This window comes from Amblyomma mixtum, chromosome 3 (assembly GCF_055824585.1).
Source record: "Amblyomma mixtum isolate Tamu chromosome 3, ASM5582458v1, whole genome shotgun sequence".
In the NCBI taxonomy this organism is placed as follows: domain Eukaryota; kingdom Metazoa; phylum Arthropoda; class Arachnida; order Ixodida; family Ixodidae; genus Amblyomma; species Amblyomma mixtum.
This window is the reverse complement of record NC_143014.1, coordinates 140,787,210-140,808,007: the sequence shown is the minus strand read 5'-3', so window position 1 is coordinate 140,808,007 and position 20,798 is coordinate 140,787,210. Positions and strand designations below refer to the sequence as shown.

The following is a 20,798-nucleotide window of genomic DNA, read 5'->3' as shown; positions in this document are numbered from 1 at the left end:
GAGCAAGTCGACTTCGGCGATGTATGGAAACATGTTTGGGGTCACCCCTCCTCCTTCCTGGGGTCCCTATACAATACCCCCTCACCGGGATTACAAAGCAGACGAGGCTGAAGATGGGAGCAGCTGTCCCGCTCTGCCACATGCACTGGGCGAGATGATACTGTCCCGCCTGACTTGATGTGGTACATGTAAACAGCGGCATGTCACCTCCTCGGGCTATGCTAGGAAATACGATGCACTGCTGTCTTATTCATGCACATGCAGCTAGAGATTACACAAAACAGAAAGCCCCCCCCGCCACCGTCATTTGGCTTTTAGCTTTCGGAGAGTGAGGTTGTGCCACTACGGAGTCTTCATCGTCCAAGTTGAATCGCTTGCGTCAACATCATCAGGCAAGACAGCAAAGCACGCAACCACCACAACGTAGTGAAATGTGCAAAGTGAGCTGCTGCAGTGAAACAACGTTCACCCCCCAAGCTCCCGACAAGAACTCTGCGACACACTCAGTGACAAGCAGTGCATTCGAATTTACACATCATAAAAATTGCTTAGGTGCCCCCATAATTTCTTGTTTGAATTTCTAGTTTTCAAATGCAATTAGCTCTCCGAAGGCCTGTTAGCTTATCTTTGTGAAGCCGCAGCCTTTAAGGCCGCAGGAAAGTTACTGGCTCAAGATTATATCCATTATGTGTGAAGGGAAGTCTGTGTTGCCCACGTAAGACATGTCTGTACAGAAGTACTATGCAGATTTGGTGAACAGCAACCCAGTCAGTTCAACATCAGTGCTTTGTCAATCTATACTTTAGGAATTGCATCTATAGGGTCTGTCCAAAAGATATTGGGACTACATATATGTAAAATTAGCAGATATATGTAAAATTAGAATTCCTCAAAATAACATCCTTCTGCGTCCAAACACTGTTTCCAGTGCTTCAGCTGTGCATGGTACACCCCCCCACCCCACCCGGAAGTCTGCAACCGGACTCTCCTTCAGGCACTGCGTCAAAGCTGCTTGCACTCTTTCCACTGTTCATAATGGTGCCTTTTCAGAGATTTTCTCATTTTCATCCGAGAGAAGAGATAGGAGTAGGGCGGGGCCAGGTCTGGACTGTAGGGAGGCTGAAACAGCATTGCCACATTGTGCTTTGCCAGAAACTTCTTACACATAGCGACATGCAACTTCACACTTTGTCGTGGTGGAGAATCCAGGTATTGGCAGGCTCTCTTAGGATGCAACGGACGTTTAACATCAACTGCTTGAGCACTTCCACATAAAATTGATTGTTCACTGTTTGTCCGGCAGGTACAAATTCCCTGTGGACCACACACCCTTCGAGTCAAAGAAGACGATGAACATTGATTTTACTTTTGATTTGCTCATGTAGGTCTTTTTTAGGCAAGGAGAGGCGATGCATGGTGTGCCACTGCACACTTTGTTTTTTCACCTTGGGTGTACACTTGAGTACTCATGTTTTATCCCTGGTCTTCATGTTGTCCAAAACATTACGCTCAAACTCCATATGTTCTAACTGTTCCTGACAAATTGACACACGGGTTTCCTTCTGTTGTCTGGACAAACCCTTTAGAACCAATTTGGCACACACTTTCCTCAGCTGCAAATCAGCTGACACAATTGAATGCACACTGAATTTCTGTTAATTTAGCTTTTCTACAATCATTCACACACCTGCATGTCAGAGTCCAAAAGTTCTTTCACTTCTGCCACATCTTCCTTATTTTGGCTTGTTAATGGAAGTCCTGCATATTGCTTGCTCTTGATGTCCTCCTTCCCCTCTTTAAACTTCTTGCGCCACTTGAAAACTCATGTTTTTTGATGTGGCGTCCTCCCTGTAGGCTTCACGGATCATGGTAATAGCCTTGACACAGAATTTATTAAATTTCACACAATATTTGATTGCGTACCACTGTTCTGTCATCGGGATTCCTGATGTCAAAACAACTGCTCAATCCGGGTGCGATCCACGCTATGCGAAGGCTTAGGTTAGAGGAAGCTGGCTGGATCATGTCATAATACATAGAAACCCCCTCCAATGTCCCTGCTTGGGAGGCCACCCTGCATCTCATCTCCTTCCCTAGAAATCTGTCTAGTACTTTTAAGCATAAAATGCTTTAAGCTTCGGTTGTCAGCGCGCTGCGGGTGACCTGGCACAAGAACAAAGGGAGAACACAACGCCAAGATGGAAGCGAACCTAAACGAACTTTGGTGAACCTTCCATCTGTCTCCTGGTGCCTACATGCTATGCTGCTGCCAGAGCAGCGCATGCATGAGCAACAGCGTCTTCATAGTCTCATCAGTGCCATGGTGTGGGTGAAGCCAGCGCGTGGCATGAAGAAGCTTGCTCTGTCCTGCGGCCTGAGTAGCGCACATGCACTCATCATGACATGTGAGCGAACCGAGAGTACCGCGTACGTTGCGCAAAGCGCACTTTTGCGGTCTCGTGCGGAGCAATGACGCCATCCTTCGGCACAGCGCAGAACTCGTTGTAAACAGTGAGGGCATTGCACTGATTGGATCCTGCTGCCTGAGCGACGCTGCAGACAGATGGCTGTGTTTGGTCAAGACAAGACCTTGCCTTGTGGCAGGTTCAGTCTCTAGAGTGTGTTACGCTGGTACTGCAAACCATTTCATGCCTATGTCTACTCACAACCACGGGAAAGAGTGTTTTTTGGGCAGACACTCTATTATTGTCATGTGTGTGGTATGATATTGAAAAAATATGTGTGACTCAGAGAAGTTGCCTGAAATTTCTGATAGAACTTTATGAAGCTGCCTATAAGGCAAGGGTATGCACATAAACATGGTGGTTTTCTTGTCACTCTGAGCAGGAGAAGTTTCAGCTGTACTGAAAATATTTCTGGTGTTTTTTTGTTTTTTTCTGCAGCACTTTTTGCAATCAACGACAAGACTGGCGTCATTACGGTGATTCAGCCACTGTCTGGGAGGGGGCGGTCAGAGCCATACTTTCTGACAGTGCGAGCCACAGATGGTGGCTCTCCATCACTCCACACAGATGTCAAGATACTCATCATTATTGGGGACGTGTCTTCAAATGATGGCATACCGCGCTTCATTCGGCCCCGAATGGGTGAGGTAGCTTACGTGCATGAGGTGAGCTTCAGGGCAGCAGCCAGTTTTATGATCTTACACAGTCATTGAAAGACTCCTTTACTTGTTTGCATGAAACTTTGGTGGTATGTTGCCTTGATTTGGATAGGGTGATTTAAAAAAGAAATCTGACTTTTTGTCTCTAGGAACGACAATTTTGTGGTGTAAGGATCAGGAACTGTCATATATTTTCATATATTTATCCAGAGTCCTGTATCATCTCCTTGTACACATAGCAGGCCTTGGCGCATGATAGCCTTAGTCGCTTATGCGCCATTAAACCCAACACAACGCAACACATAGCAGGCCAATTTCGAAAGTTTAATTGCAGTGTAATTGCAGTTTAACTACAATGTAAAGCCCTCTAATGAGAATTTTTAAGCTATTAAACTGTAGTGAAGCTGGGACTGCGGAGGATAAGCACGCATTCTCTTTTATTATTAAGTCAAGCCCACTTATAACAATACTGGTTATAACAATATATCGGATGTAACAATGGTCAGTCATGGCACAATCAGCTTTGCCATGTGTTCTATGGTAAAATAAACTGCTTATAGCAATGCTGTCAAGGCACATTATTGGTTATAACAATTAAATCCGGTAATTGAGTGCCAACCATAATAGAAAAAAAACCAAGGAAATGCTACAACCACATCAGCAAGACCATGCTTACAACACAAAAGCGCGCGTGTGTGGGGCCGACCAATGGACTAAGCTGGCACAGCAATGCCACGAAAGCAAAAGAACCCGTGAATGCGTTCCCCTGAGCAAAAGGCCCATGCAGAGAAGAAAGTAGGAAGCATGGTAGGGAGCCTTGGCAGAGCAGTCCATTATTAACGTTTCTGAGGGGTGCGCCGCTTGCAGAAAAAAATGTGCAGACGCGTTTTTCTTGTTTTTTCACTCTAAGCTACGGCTGGTACCGGCAGCACGTAGTACGTTGTCCCATCTTCCCCTGTTCTTCGCTAACTTTCCTACGGTCCCCGCTTCACAATTTCCCATGTCCCAAAGGCAAGCGTATCGCCTCAGGAGAGCTGCTGCATTGACTGCGCGCGCCATGCGTACCCCCAATCAGTCGGTGCAGTGCGCATGCGTGCAGCCAGCACGGTTTTTCTCTTGTCAGCTGTCACCGCACCCTTAGTTCTGCATGCTTCTTGAATTTCCCCTAAGAATCACTTCCGGAAAGCCGACTTGATTCCTGTGACATGGAGGTGCACGAATCTCCCGGTGGTGCAGTGATGGCGGTGCTTTGGTCATCGGTGAACGGCGAACAGCGTTCCAGTTCCCTGAAGTTCAAATTAACGAGCTTTCACAGGCATTAGAACAATCAAAACCCTCCGGGTATTTACTGTCAATAAATGCTCTGAAGTTTATCATCTTTTCTTTTTTTCAACACAACCTTGTTACAACAATTATTGGTTATAACAATGATATTTCCATGGCACTTGGACATTGTTATAAGTGGGCTTGACTTAAAGGCAGCCTAAACGAAACTTCTAACCTGTCTTAGTCATGTACTCTTGTTTTTGCATTACAGAATGTCACCATTGGAGCTTCAGTGTTCCAAGTCCAGGCTGTCGACCCAGATAGTGCTCTGTCTTCAAATGGCCAGGTAGCATATAAATTTCTTGATAAACACAGTGCTGTTGGAGAAGACCTGGAGTTTGAGATAGACCCCGGATCCGGTCTTGTGAGCACCACAGCTGTCCTGGATCGAGAGAAGCGTGACAACTACACGGTTTGCATAAAATTCTGTTTCCTTTGGCCCAAGTGTATCAATTCATCTTTAACAAAGTGTTCGCTTGTTCACTGCTTCTGTTGTCGACACAAAGTCAGCACCACTTTTCAGAATAAACTTCCTTTGCATCAGCAGACGTACTTAAGAAAGTATGTCTGCTGATAGAAAGCAAGGATGTTTTAAAAAAAATGTGCAGTGTGCTTAACAGCAATAAGATTATTTATACTAGCCACACAGTGGGATACACCAATAGGACAGGAGGTTCACTACACAGTGTCCCTTCATCAAGTTTTGTGCTTTTTGCAGGGTTGGATGAAAGTTACAGTTTTTCATTTTGTCATTATTATTATGGCTGAATCTGCCAATATAATGAAAGATATTCAACTGTAATACTATAGTGTGTTTTGATCAGTTGTCTGTCCCCACCATTATCCTTTATATTGCTTGCTTACTACACTTTTTGTAACCTCACTTTAAGCCTTTTTGTTAGCTTCCAAGTTTCAACCCCATGGGTGACTAGGGACAAGGTATGTTAAAGGTGCACTAAAGAGGAATCTGAACTCGTCTTTTTACCACGGGAACTCAATCTGCACATTCCGAGCATTCTTAGAAACTTTGAATTATTGTCCTGTGTGGCTGATTTCCCTAACTTAAATTGGATTAAATGTCCCGGCTCCCGCATTTTTTTTAACTCACTGCTGAAGGTAGGAGGAGTCAACTAACGTGTAGAGTGCCTTTCAGGCAGTTGCTGGCGGCTTCGCTTTTGCTTTTATTTTGTTTTTGTTTTTTAGGTTTCTCTGGATAAATAGGTCCAGCCAGAGGCAACATAGCTGCTAATTAGGCCCACTGAAATAAAAATATGCATGGATTCTTTGCTTGTGCCGATCGTTACGTCTCACTCCGCCGATGGCAGAGCGGCAAGCCGATACGGGACTGGCTGAAAGCCACTCCACGTGTTGGTTGACTCCTCCTACTGTCAGCGGCGAGTTCAAAAAAAGGCGGGAGCCGGGACGTTTAATCTGATTTAAATTACGGAAATCGGCCGCACAGGACAATAATTCAAAGTTTCTGAGGATGCTCGGAAAGTGTAGATCGAGTTCCCATGGAAAAAAGATGAATTCAGATTCCTCTTTAGTGGACCTTTAATTAATGCTTTTCTTTTGAGAGATATCATGAAGCTGCCGTTCATAATTAGAAGGTGACTGCGATATATGCTCCAGTAACTAGGGCATTCTTATTTCCTGCTAATTTCTCTCTCATGGTGTGGATCTGCATTGACTACTTAGTGTAGATGGATGTTGTGCCAAAGTACTTCCAGTGCCATGTTACGTATTCCAGATCATCGCTCCTTTGTCGAATTGTTGGACATTACTTTACTTGTTTATTCGCATCAGTTACTCAGCTTACTATTGCACTTTGACAGACAAGAGTGTATCAAACAATGAATTAAAATGGACAGAGTAGAGCTAAAGCAGCATTGTGTTAATATAACATATAATGCTGCCATTGCCAGCAGCCTGCTCATATGTTTTGTATCCATTGCCACAAACAAGGAATTTATCTTCCTCTAGGCACTGCTGTGAAATAAAACTAGAAGATTTTGGGGTTTTTTTTCCCTTCAGCATATGAAGAGTATGTAGTAAACGAGGTCATTAACTGCAGTATGCTATGCAGTCAAGCCTCTATATAACAGAATTGCACATGCAGCTGGAAACTTAATTAAACCTTGTAGTATTTCATCAAGCTTTCTATGTTTCAGCTCCCAAAACGACCTCATGAATGCCTGAAAGCTCTTGGTGAATAGGTGTTGTCTCAGCAGGCATTTATGAATGAAATCTCGCAGGAAACTGGAGCAGCAGTTACGCAGCCAACGGATTTGTTATCTGTTATATGAGGCTAATGTCTGATAGCTTCAGGAGTGTGCAGTTGAGGGCGAAGCTTGTGTACAGGCTACGCTGAACTGGTCACGGCTGCCGTGACATAGCGCCCTACACATAAAAATGTGAATCTTGAACATTAGGCTGCCATTTCATTTACAATTCTCAAGTGATTCATGAGCTCTGTTGTGCAGAAATCGCTGTTAGGTATGCTTGGAGTCAGGAGAGAGGCATGTATATTTACTGCTGCTTGTCACAAAAATGCAGTACCCATGCTTGATGTACTCTCAGTACAGAGCGCACCCACTCACTGCATATTTTGTACCAATGCCACAGATGACACAGCAGCACTACATTCCAGTTGGCTGCTATGGGCTTGCAAATCATTTTGCTGTGCATCGGCATTTGCACATGAACTTAATGTTGATAAACACTTTGCATTGCAAAGGCATTACTTTTTCTGTATGTAAGCTTGTGCTTTAATATTTGCTTCTCTGAACTGTGGTCTTACATTGTGTTTTTGTGGACAGCTTGTGGTCGTGGCATATGACATGGGAGTTCCTCCGCAAGAAGCACACCAGATCTTGAGAGTTGTGGTGCTTGATGTTGACGACAATGAACCTGAGTTTGAAAGGTCAACTGTAAGTAATTTACTATGCTCAAACTTGTTGTTTGCATGGGTTGAACGGTGTCTGTGACATACCTGGCTTATTCATAGTGCAGATTTTATTGAGGCGTCCAAAGTAATGTGTAACATTTTTTTTACTAGCTTTTAGAGATATAGAAGTGTATGTAGCATCGCACAGCATAGCTAGTAAGCTGTTGTTGTTAATGCCCTAGCTTCTTTTTTCTGTTGCCTTTCACATGAGGCTGTCATGGTTGCGCATAGTGTCATTGTTAAGAGTGTTGTGCAATTTTCAGCATCGATGGTTGCATCTTCTAAGTATAGTAAAAAGGCATACTCAAAGCGTGGGGAAAAAATGTGCGATTTGGGTTGAAGATGACGCCCTTTTAAATGGTACTTGCATCAGCTGTAATTCACAATGCCTATTTAGTATATTCCCCAAGTATTTGCCGCTGACCTTGATGACACAGTGAAAAATCATCACCAGGAACTTCAGGCCAACAAAGACTACTGTCACTGCAAACACACCGGTCTGGGTGGCCGAAGCCTCTGTGGTGGGATCAGAAACAAGGAGGGGGAGAGGAGGAAAGAGAGAGGCAAGAAGGATGTGGCGCCGATAGCAACGAGGAGGGTGATAAAGGGGTAAAGTGGCGCAGGGCACACCAGCTGCACTGGTAGCAAGCAGTGAGGGCAGTTCTCCTCGCTTGCCCCAATGAGAGGCGAGAGAGAAACCCCACAAGCATGTAATGTCAAAAATTGAATAATTACTTGCCAGATGTGACACTTGTACTGAGAAATGCAGTGGAACTGTATAACTATATTCACATTTCGGTCAAATCTTTCCTGAGCCTCACGTCTCAGTGCGATTCCATGAAAGGCTCATTTTTATTTGGTGCAGAATAGAATCATATACCAGCATTGGGTGGGGAAATGGTACTCCCACCTAGCGCAGTGGTGTGTCAGGGTTGTTGAGGCCCACCAAGCATCAGAGCAAGCTGCAGATGACCTCCCACATCTTTCAAAGAGCATGTTTCAAACAGTAAAAGTGGAATTAAATGGCACAACTTTCAGGGAATGGGATAGAGCAAAAGGAAAAAAACATCAGCTTCCAAAACGCATTCTGCTTATGCTGTTCATCACATCAGGTCATCTGATCACATGCAAATTTTTTCAGATTTGCAAATATTTCTCGCATCTCGAGTTGAGTGCCTATATAGTACTTCCAGGCTAAAAAAAACTTACTTACTTACTTAAAACTTACAGCACTACGAATTTAAAAATAGCCATTTTCTCAAAATAACAGCCATTTTGTAGTTTCATGGGTATGTTATAAAAACCCTGATTACACAAACTTATATTTTGGAACCTGAAGGTGCTGAGCTAGCAAGAGCTGGCAGTAGGTGCAGGAAGCAAAGGCCTCCCATCTGGAGTGGAGCAGTGGTCAAGGAAACCTGAGACACAACCTGTGGAATAAGAATAATAATAATAATGAAAATTTACATCAGGCTTCAAGGGGATTGAAATTTTTGATGATGAAATTGAAACTTAAAGGGTAGCTCAAGGGGTTTGGCGTTTATCGTATTCTGATGAAACTTATACTCGAGGTTTTTTTCTCATTTCTGATTACTTTCACTAAGTTTTGCAGCCATGCAATATTTCATTTTGGCCCAAATCGATTTTAAAGTTTGCCTTTTCCGTGACTTTGGTTCAGACGATGTCTACGGGCAATAGTGAATTTGCAACATCACATACATTACCCGTACATTAATACCCACTCCTCGCTTCACTGACCAAATTTTGTGGCTTGTATTACATCATCTCAGGCACTTTATGGGAGGATTCATCATTTTTAGTCACTGTTTTGACCATTCAGTGTGTGTATAAGTGTTTTTCTAGTAATGTTTGTGATGTCATCACTGCGTCACTTAAATAGTTGTTCCTGGCCACAGACTGAGTTTGGGTTTGCTGTTTTTGCATTTTTTTAAATGGTTCCACTTGGCATTTTGAAAAACAGTTCGTTGTGGCAGAGGGAGGGAACTCCGAGGAATGTGATGCGATTATCAACTCAAAATGTTTGAAAAACCCCCTGAGTTGTCCTTTATAAAGGAGGCACTTTCAACAGCGGAACTGACATTCCCCTTGGGTTGGCTTTTGGTAGCAGCACTGCACACACATGAATGCACACATGTGAACCCGCACACTGAACTGTGCCAGTTAGTACTAGTGTCCTTTGCTGCACTGCTGCATCATTTAGTTCTAGCATCATCTTTTGAAACCATTCCTTGCTCTTTCAGGATGCCGAGCCTGTTGTGATGAAAATAAAAGAGGAAATTCCCATTGGTACTATCGTCGGCAAAGTGAGAGCCTTTGATGCGGACATAGGAACAAATGCCTTTATTGATTACTACATTGTCGGTAAGCCATCTTGGTTGCTGTTTTTACGTTCGTGGACATTGGGCTTCAAGATTCAAAAGCTATAAAGTCAGTTCTTTACATTGCTACAAGTTTCTCTCCACATGCTTTGATGCAGAAGCCCATCGGTGTATATACATTATGTGATAAATTGTACCATGGCTATGTCTGCATTAAGGCCACGATGTCACTAGAGACCTCATTTCACTCTCACTTGAGATCATATATAGTGAGTTTAATACAAAGCTGCATGACGTTCATTGGAGTAAAAAATGAAAATTGGTTTTTGAGGAAAGGAAATGTCGCAGTATCTGTCTCACATCTTGGTGGACACTTGGACCGCACCGTAAGGGAAGGGAGGAAGGTGGGAGTGAAAGAAGAAAGAGAGAAACAGGTGCCATAGTGGAGGGCTCCGGAATAATTTCGACCACCTGGGGGTCTTTAACATGCACTGACATCGCACAGCACACGGGCACCTTTGCGTTTCGCCTCCATCAAAGCGCAGCTGCCACGGTTGGGTTCGAACCTGGCTACTCCGGCTCAGTGACATCTAGCAAAAAAGGCACTATCCAAATGTGATCAGCAGCAATGCACTTGCTGTCTGGGCTTGATGTTCGGGGGTGAACTTGGAGAAATAAAGCTCTTGCTCCATTTTTGTCACCATTTTTAAGGATGCTGAAATGAAATGAGCACTGCTAAAAAGTGAATGCAACTAGCACAATATAACTTGTCACCATGGGGCTTCACCCCCTGAGTATATTGCTGTTTGAAGTTACATACTGTGCACATCAAATCTCTTTAGACTCCCATCCGTCTTACCTAATTTCTGTATAATGTGACCATTTCTGTATGCTTAGAGTGTTTCTGATCATGCAGGCTGCCCTTTTTAGCGTAACCCGCCGCGGTGGCTCAGTGGTTACGGTGCTCGGCTGCTGACCCGAAAGACACGGGTTCGATCCCGGCCGCGGCGGCTGAATTTCGATGAAGGCAAAATTCTAGAGGCCCGTGTGCTGTGCGATCTCAGTGCACATTAAAGAACCCCAGGTGGTCGAAATTTCTGGAGCCCTTCACTATGGCGTCTCTCATAGCCTCAGTCGCTTTGGGACGTTAAACCCCAATAAACCAAACCTTTTTAACGTGCATCTTGCTTCTGAAAAGATACATGACATCACACATGGATGAGCGAAACCATATTTGTTTAGCAGCTGTTTTGTTAGAGTCTGAAGATTCAGGTTCAAACAGCAGTGTTAAAGAATGAAAGACCCAGAGGAGATGACACAGGGCAAGAGCATCAAAAGTGTTTTATTCCGACGTACGAAATGTATGCATGAGTTTTTAAACACAAGAAGAGAGAACACAAAGGAATAGATATGACAGCCAATTTGCATAGTGAACAAAATGCGAAGTAGGTGTGCTAGCACTGCTTGAGAGAGCATAAGCGACACACGTTCGCTCTGTCTGGAGTCCCCAGTGAGAATCTCGCACCATCTGCAGAGCACTTGTTGACACGTGCTAGTACATGGCCGCAGCCTTTATGTAGCGTCTCTCTCACTGGCTGGAGCTGTGTGACCACGCTGCCTCCTCATTGGCTAAGCCATATGACGTGTGCATTGCCATCTGGTTATCTTTTGCACTTCAGGGTGACAGGGTCAAAGCGCAGCTTTGGGCAGACCCCTGTGAAATCTATGATTGCGGGAAGTAGTGCTAGTGCACCAAAAACCAGTGATTGGGAAATGGCGCAGTAAGTCTGTTTCAACACCAGAAGTGCTCTATCAAGTGGTGCCGCTACGTAGAGTGGCACGGGTAGGAACTTGGAAGGAGGAGTCTGTTACTTTTGCCCCCGATGGTAGTAGTATCTAGAAAGCATAATTTCTTTTCCTGAAACTGGGATGGAGGCCTGGCTTACACAGCTGGCTCCTGGCCTGGTAATATTATAGGCCTGTTTGATCTTGTGTTCTCTGGTCAGGGTGGATGAAGGTGATGGAAGTTCTCTCAAATGAAGCTTTGCAGCCGCAATTACGCGCATACAAAGCGAGGTGTGTGCCTGATCTACACCTTAGCAAATCACATTCCTTGAGTCGCATGTTGGCGCATCAGCCTGTCTGTCTGAGGTACTCTCACCTACAAGATAACGAAATTCTGTAAATGCATTACACTTGCAGATGACAAAAGTGCTTTACATGCCTGATTGACATTTCTGCATAAGTGCACATATTTTCGTGCTTTCAGGGAAACAAATATGCTTTCTAGATAGTGCCTCATAATCATTTCATCTTTCTTTTGTGATCTTTTCTTGTTTTTAAAAATGCCTGTATATTTTCAGCACATTGCAATAAAATTCTTTTGTTGCTTAAAGGGACACTGAGGAGAGCATTATTAATATATTTTTTATAGCAAAATCCGATAGTTCGGCATGTCATGGCTTTGTTGCCACTTGGCCGGCAGCGAAAAATGCATTTATTTCTAAGAAATTTGGATTCGAAGTTGAAAAGGTTTTTCCCGCCGCTGTGATTCAAACTTGGGATTCGGCTATGACGACAGAGGACTAAGTGACGTGACATGACGTGATGCAGACTCCGTGATTTCTGGCGGCCAGCAGTGCGGCCTAGCAGCAGCCGAAAAGAAAGCTACCGCCGGCCGCACGTTGAAGGCATCTATCGGCTATTGCGGCCGTCGCTAGTCGCTTCGCTTACGTTTGCACCGGCGTTTTGCGAGCGTTACGATGGATCTCGTTCTCGAAGTCGTCAACGAAGTTCTCGCAAATAGACACCTTTAGCATACCGTGTACCTTGATACCGCTAGCGGAATACCGGGAGCCCGCCTAACGCCGGCGAGCAGGCGCTGATTGGTCCCGATGCTTCAGGCGAGCGCGTAGCTGCCCGGCACGTGGCGCCATCTGGCGACGTCAAGGAGATTTGCGCATGCATTGGCTGCGCCTCAATGATTTGTGCTTCTCGTGTCCTAGCGTTGCTAGAACCATTGGTTCTAGCAACACTGTTTTGTTATATGACGTCATGACGCTTGTACTTGCGAGTTTGGCCTGTGGCGGCGATACCTGTATTTTGGTTCTTGCTCTTTTCTACGTTACAAGAGCTTTGTTGTCAGTATGAGTGGCGTTTTTGTAATCAGGAGCTGGTATTCTGTCGATACAAGCCAACTTCAATTTCTCCTCAGTGTCCCTTTAAATGCTTGTCCTGTTCCGTCTTCCTCATTTTGTATACTGCTGTTTCAATCATGAATGCGTACCAGCAAATCCAACTTTCCGTTTTGCTTCATTGCAGATTTAGAATAACTTACTCTGTTCGTGTTGCTGCTTGTTTTACATGATACTTCTAGTAGAAAGGGTGTGGGATAATTCGTGACAGCAATAAGCAACTTTCAGAAGCAAACCAGAATTGGGCTTTTCAGCTTTCTGAACGCACCACACTGGCAGAACTGGTCATAGCCCTGACTTTTTTTTTTCTGCCATTGGTGCCAACCCCCCCCACATTTGACCCTTTACCTTCTACCGCAGCATTTCTAAACTGAATAACTGAGGGGCAATCTGTAATTTTTAATAATGTAATTTGTAATAGGCAGTTACGGCAGTTACAATTTGTAATTTGTAACTGAGCTGCAATGTAACGGGCTTCCATCAATCACTCAGCTGCAAAGCACTATTTTTGTTTATCTTTTAACTGGTCCACATGAAATATGCTTTTTATTTTGACATTTATTTATATCTAGGTGGCAACATGGACAATGTTTTCACTATTCAGCGGACCGGCAACAATGAGGGCGAGATATTAACCAAAAAGAGAGTTGACCGTGAGCAGAAGGATCGCTACCTTCTTACTGTGCAAGTCAGCATGCCATCGAAGCGTTTGGAGCAGGTTGATGCCACCTACAATCCCGATGACAAGACACAGCTGCTGGTTGACATAAAGGTTGAGGACATTGATGATAACTCGCCTTCATTTGAGAAGCCTTCCTATGTCCTTGGTGAGTAGGAGGGTGGACTTATGCATAATATCTACAGGAACAGCATGTCTGGCATGCAGTATACCTTGAGGTGGGTTTGTGTATGGCCTTAGGTAGGAAACATATGTGACTGGTGTTGGGCTGTGTGTTGGACATTGCTGTTGGGCATTTTTAGTTTTCTGTAGGCCATCATACTAGGCTTACAGAAAAAAAAAAAAAAAGACGGAGGATATGTTTTGGCCCGTTTGTTTATCTTGACTAAACTGAGAACACCAAAAACTTAGCAAAAGTATGAAAAACAGAAGAGTATCGTGTATATGTTGCCTCTGCCATTGTGCCTTTTTTGTGAGGTGCTTTTCTGATTTTTCTTGTAGAAACCTTTGCCTCGCATGCTGCACTACTAGAAAACATGCAACTTTCTTGTTTTTGTAGCAAGAAAGTGAGAGTCTTATAGCACAGTTTACTGAAAGTTCCAAGACTCTTTGGCATACCCTAAAAAGGAGGTGGGGGTGATAACTGGCTTGCCCACAGTTTGTAAGTGTCCTGTTCCTTGGGGCTAAGGAAAATGGTGTGCCTTCAGCTTGCCAAGCCAGATTTGCCAAATGGCCACAAGCTTGGCTTTACTAATGTTCCTTTGAGTAAGGCTGAAATCTGGGCCAGCTGGTTAAGATTCATTGCGAAAATTTGCCACACAAGACAATGCACAAGCACTGACTAACAGCCATATATGCATCACTGCGCAAATATATACATGTAGCAAGGCAGCCACTACGCATGCTCTACTGACTGCTCCACTCCACCGAGTATGCATGCATGCGTTAAGTGTATGTGTATTACCTTATTGTTGGTTCTGCACTGCTTTCTGCACTGCTTTTTGCAGTGTTCCTCTACTTAACCAAATTCTGCTTCTACATCATAGCATATGAAGCCTGATGCTCCGCAAAGCTAAAATGACCCTTCTTGGGCCACAACGTAAACATGCTGCAGGTCTAAGTAGCCTGACTATGTAGCACTCTGTATTACACTCATTGTTGTAAACTTGTAAGGTGCCCCTTATATGGTTGTCGCAAAAAAAAAATAAATAAAGTCCACGCCATCGTAATAACATGAAGCAACTAGATTGCTCTTGAGTTGGTGTTATGGATGGCATGTTTGTTCAACACTGCTAGTAAGTAAGGTCTCTGGTGCCTTCAACAGGCTTCATAATGCAGTGCTTTTTTTAATCATTCTTGTCACGCATTGGGCTTCACAACAATTTAAACAAATGAGCGGGTAGTGTAATCAAAAGTGTATCGGGCCGTAAAGAATCCTAAAATGTCTTTTATAAAAGTGTAGAATCTGCTCAGTTTGATGGAGTATTGCATGTGATATTTATTGTCACAAGAATTTTGGGGGCAATTGTATAACAACAGCCAAAATTCGCCCCTCAGAATTTGCCTCACCCCTTATCATTTCCATTGCAATGGGGGCTACATATCTGCACCAGCACCATAAGTGTTTGCGAAGCTCCACCCAGTGACATGTTACATGCTACTTTATACCTGTTCTGCTTCTTGTGCACAAGACTCAAGCATGCAACATGCTACACTTGCTTAGCCTGTTTTGTCTGATTTTTTTTTACCATTGGTACCTGCTTTTGTGATGCTGAAGGAATGCAGAGGATAGCTTACATCTGCCTGCTGTGCCAGTTAATTTCACTTTACTTTGGCTAGATTTTATGGCTCACTAATGAATTTATGCTTTACATTAGATGCATTTACACTGCTCTTTACTTTGGCTTTGGGCTCACTTTTGATGCTTTCTTTTGATGCTTTTACATTTGTTGCATTGCATACATTTAGCCTTACTTGGTGCACCGGGTTTGATCAGCTGGTGACGTGCACTTGCTTTTGGCGCTGCTTGCCCTCCCTCCGCACTCGGCACTCGCCTGAGGGCATTGCTGCATCCACCTCTCCGCCTTCATCGATGCAGATTTTCCCCCTTGCCTTTCAAGTGGATGTTGCCTGCGGATTTTTTTTTTATAGGAATTTTTTCGGTAGTTTTAAATTTAACTTGGATTACTGTATCAGTGCTTCCCAAACTTCACGTTAATTACCTTTCTTATTAAGCATCAGGACCATTTTGCAGCTACTCTGTAGTTGTCTTTCCTTATGATGCACTTGCTTGCTTTCAGTTTAATGGAGAATGATGTTTGGCTGATTTATTTTCTAGGCATACGAATTAATTCTGAAATCAACAGTGAACTAATTACACTAAAGGCAAAGGACCCCGACAGCTCATCAAACATGATCATGTACTCCATCCGAAATGTAACATACTACAGAGTAAGTACTTTTGTGCTTTTTTTTTTGTTGCATGACAAGAGCAATAGATATATTCAGGTACTGCACAAAATCTGGTATATTCTGATTCAAAACATCAAATAAGTACTTATCAGGGACTTATTGCCAAGTTATTAGTACTATGTTTTTTGTGTGTGTAGAAGTGGGAAAACTTCAGACTGATATGAACACAAATGTTTTTAATGTCTGTGTAGCTTTTAAACACTGTACAGACAGCCTTTTTGTTGCACTCCCATTGCCTTTTCTATCTTCACCTTTTGGACAGGACACTTGGCAGCTATGGGCAGAATGTTCTCCACAGGTGTATACTCCGCTTATGTCAGGTTTTTGGCAAATGGGGTCTTAAATTTCTCCGAAAAGTGCTTGATAAAATGTTTATTCTATTGTTGGACTCATCTTCCCAACAAATTCTGAGATAGAGAGTGAAAATAACTTTAATAAAGAGTTACAGATTAAGCCCCCAAAAGATCTTGGGTATGCAGCACCAGAGTGCGCTGGTCGTGTAATTGGTCCCAGGAGGAAGGGAGGGTGGGGAAGTGGAGAAAGGATTTCGGAGGGCCACTGGGCACTGCAAGGGACATTGCTCCATACTGGCGTAGGGCGAGAGGCAGTTGGGGCGGGAGAGCTCAGACCGCAAACAAAAGGGGTGCAGGCAGACCGAGGGAAAAGGGCGTTGGTGTGAAGCTTGCAGAGAATATGAGTCTGGGCAATACTAAGTTGAGGGTGAGGCTAATACTTTCAGCATGAAAAGGGCTCTGAAACACCTTCTGTGGAGAGCACGTCAACTTGCTCAATCACTGCATTGTGTTGTCATGAGCACATGAGCTAAATAATACACTTCTACACACGGCAGAGAACCCACATTCATGCGCAAAAATTTGCAAGCTCTTTCCGGTGACTTTTTCATGCTTGCATCCTCCTCTGTAGCACGCTGCTACATATGCTAGTTCACAGATGGCTATTGGTTAGATTCCTCCAGACGTCAGGCAGCTACCATGGCTGTGGCCAGTAAGCCACGTAGCTCCAGCAGGCTAGAAAGCTCTGCCCTCCCCCCCTCCCGGCAATGAGCACCAACCTTTCAGCGTGCAAAAAGTGATGAGAAGAGAGGAAAAGACGCGGGGATACTGAAATTCAAATTTTGACTACAGGTAACTCGGCTACAAAGCACATAAAAAAATCCTTGCTGGAGGATATTCATGAAGCGGAGTCCTTTAACATCCCAGGCATACCGCAACTTATTAGAGCCCCTTTCAGAGCCCCTTTTTAAGAAAATTATTTGATCATTCCCAGCAAACCAAAAACCTCTCAGAAACGCCTAGCTAGACGTCTCTGAGAGGTTTTTGGTTTGCTGGGTTGCTTCTCAGATGAGGTTGGGTGGACCCATGGATGTCCTAGGAGACATCCCTAGGGTCCCTGAGACTCTTACTGCTTAGTGAAACCCACTTACTTGTTTTTTTTTTGATAGGATCACAAGACACAGTGGCTTTACATGTGCAAAATACTGTACTAATAGTGCTGTGGCACTTTTCAGAGACAAGGTAGAAAAATAAACTGGTAGTGCATTACTCCTTTAATTATTTTTTTATGTGCATGTGCAAAACAGTTCCAAGTCATGGGTATCAGTCAGTTGCACAGTGTATCCTTTGTTTTCGTGATACTTCTACTCACACTACCCTGCACTCCTCAGTCGCTGTCACTGACATTCATGGGGACCCGAAGACAGTTATGGCTCAGAGCCAACATTCTAGACATTCACTTGCATTTGTAGGAATGTGGTGTCATATATCTAGCCTTATCATTCGTTAAATGATTGCTAAATATAGCTGGATTTTAAATATATGTCCTGTTCATCACAGCACTATGTTTGTCATGTTATGCTTGCATCTAATATGCTGCTTATTGGGAGTTAATAGTTCAGGTTTGGTTCATTACAAATAACATAGATGCTTTGCTCAGTGTTGTGTTCCAGCTATAAATATAACTAATCAACAAAGATTGGTGTGCGGGGATAAGCACATTCTTGCTTTGTTTATGGTTTTGCTGCCCTAATTTATAAGTGCCATGACATCATGAGGCTTTCCTTTAAAATTGGCTTTTTTATTTGTTAATTTGCTGTTATACGCATTTTTTGATATTTAAGATGGTGCATTTGCTTTAAAACACATAAGTTTTTTCATGTGCGACTTACACATAAGTATGGAAGTATGGTACTAAACTTAATCATTGTTTTTATCTCATTCTTTTAGCCATCATCAAAAGAATCAATGCCTGTTATGGGCCAGTTCGAGCTAGACGCTCACAAGGGCAGCCTGAGAAATGTTCGAAGCTTGGGAAAATACCGCGATGGGTATTTTGACATAACAGTGGAATGCCAGAGTGCTCCTGGACCCCAGAACACTGCTGTTGCACATGTGAGGGTAGGTAACACAGATTGCGTTCTCTGAGATTCTGTCGCTGTGTTATTTGCTTGCATCTATCTGGTACTCCTTTATTTCTATCTCTCTGTGGGCATTGCGCCATGGGAACATGCTATGTAAGGACACTGAGAACAAAGTGAAGTTGGCCTGTTTCAATAAGGTACCACATTCTGATCACAGAGAGACCACTGTCACTGAAAATGAAGCTCTTTAAAGCTAGAAAAGACCAAAAAGGGGTAACGCAGATGTAGCCGTCAGTGGTCAGTTTTACAAGTAAACTGCATCGACACCGATTTTTGGGCGCAGATCCCAGGCGCTATGCTATATCGACATTCACTTCAAAATGGTGGCAACCAGTCTTTTTCGGTGTAGACGTCTCAGTTTTGAACTGAGTGGCGGGAAAATTTTAAATTCAATTTTCTCAACCATAAATGCATCTTTTCTGCTGCACAAACATCAGCATTTTCCTAAATAGACAGAGATCCCATTGGTATGGGGAATAATTTGATGAAGTTGTCCTCAGTGGCTCTTATTATTAAAGCTAGCAGTCTTTTACCAATCCTGCTTCTAGAAAATGTGCTATGTTTGAAAATTTACAGTTTTAGCGATGAGTCTTCACATACTGTAATGATGTGAATCTTTTAGAGTATGAATTGCAAAGGAGCATAAGCGCATGCTAAATTTAAAAACTTTGTGAACTGTATGTACCCTAAAGTAAGAAGAAGAAGCAATGCTTGTCATTTCAGTAATGAACTGGCTAATCTTTCTTCTTTCTGATTCACTCTGCAGGTTCACATACTTCATGATTCAGACCTCATGAAGTTCATCTTCTACAAACAGCCACAAGAAATTAGGAAAGTCATCCCCCAGTTTGAAAAGTAAGTTGACATTTAACTTGAAGCTTGAACACTGTATTACGTCAAATATAGAGAGCATGATTTTCACCTAAGATGGAGAGGCTGGGCGTGTTAGCTGAGCCATAGTGACTAGGAACATGTTAAGGGGCACAGACATGAAATTTCAAAGCCCAATAAAGGGTATATAATTTGTATCCTTAGTATATTACAAGGGTGCCATCCATCATGTTTCAATCACTGCTATTGAGTGGAACATCATCTATATTATTTTCAGTAGTGGCTTGCAAGCAGTTTCTATATTACCATCTGCACAGAAATCTACATTAAGTGACTTGTTATCCAAGCAAGACAAAAACTTTGACGTCACTCTTTCATGGTGATGAAGAACGTGACAGGTTGCTTGCCAGTACGTGATAGAAGCATGAGCAGATTAATTTCTCCTCAGGTTAGAGATTTCCTAGCCCACGTGTCAATCAATGCTGCAGCAGGTTGAATGTGACATCATGCACGCGGCGCATGTTAGCACCGAGCGAAACTGAAACTTATGTGGTAAAAAATGGCTTGTAATTAAATAGCCAAGCTTCTCTCTGCTTTCCGAGTCTAATTAAGGCAAAAACACTGACACACAAAAACCTTGTGCCTGTTCCTTTTTTAAGCATTATTAAGTGTTTACCCTTGTTATTGTCCACATTGTTTTTAAGATGCTTAAAAAATTTTTATTCTAATGAGCAACGGAAATAAAATTTATTTGAGACTGGGGTCGCATGTTTGCATAGCCACTGGCCATTTATCACAATGTTGGTGCGATCACTGTGGCCCTCCCGCTTACAAAAAAAAGATATATATTCACTTTTCAAAAGCATGTGTTTTTAATTGCAGGTATTGTTGGCACGAGTGGAGTGAACAAAAAATGGAGTGCATAAAACAGTACTTTTGTTCACCTTGCCTGCTTGCATGCAGTTTTTTAGAAAACCTGCTTCAGCAAAAAGAGGGTTGCTTCTGCAGCTTTTAAACGAAATAATAACCTTGGTAACTGGAGAGCAGTTCTTGGTTCCAGTGGATAATTATTTAGAACTGGCACTCTGAAAAAGACCGAAAATGACAAAAATGACGCATATTAGAGGCTTAATAGCATCTGGTCTAATTGACAAAATACAAGTATATTTGGCACATTTGTGGGTCGTGTATATTTTTTTAAGTATGGAAAATTTCTTCGTGCTGCACTTAGTAGTTCTTTAGTTTTCATTGTTAGTCGGTACACAGACCTCCATGGATCTCATCTTCATGATGACAAGCAACTTTAAACAATGAAAATCAAAGATCTACTTTGGGAAGCTTAAAGAAATTTTCCATACTTTCCATAAAATAACACTCCACAACATTGTACAGTTGTGCTTCTGCATGCGGCACCCAGTTTGGACAAGAATTACATTTGCACTGCTCCCT

At 43.1% G+C, this 20,798-nt stretch overlaps 1 protein-coding gene across 1 annotated transcript in view; it reads left to right on the top strand.

The window, feature by feature from the left end:
- Positions 1-20,798, top strand: part of Cad74A (cadherin 74A) — a 70,911-nt gene that overhangs the window by 30,240 nt on the left and 19,873 nt on the right. Inside the window, exons 27-34 of the mRNA XM_089581321.1 lie at positions 2,904-3,130; positions 4,662-4,862; positions 7,270-7,380; positions 9,659-9,779; positions 13,503-13,757; positions 15,948-16,060; positions 18,325-18,495; positions 19,285-19,373. Of these exons, the coding sequence (XP_089437447.1) occupies positions 2,904-3,130; positions 4,662-4,862; positions 7,270-7,380; positions 9,659-9,779; positions 13,503-13,757; positions 15,948-16,060; positions 18,325-18,495; positions 19,285-19,373 (1,288 nt within the window). The remainder of the gene's footprint in view (positions 1-2,903; positions 3,131-4,661; positions 4,863-7,269; positions 7,381-9,658; positions 9,780-13,502; positions 13,758-15,947; positions 16,061-18,324; positions 18,496-19,284; positions 19,374-20,798) is intronic.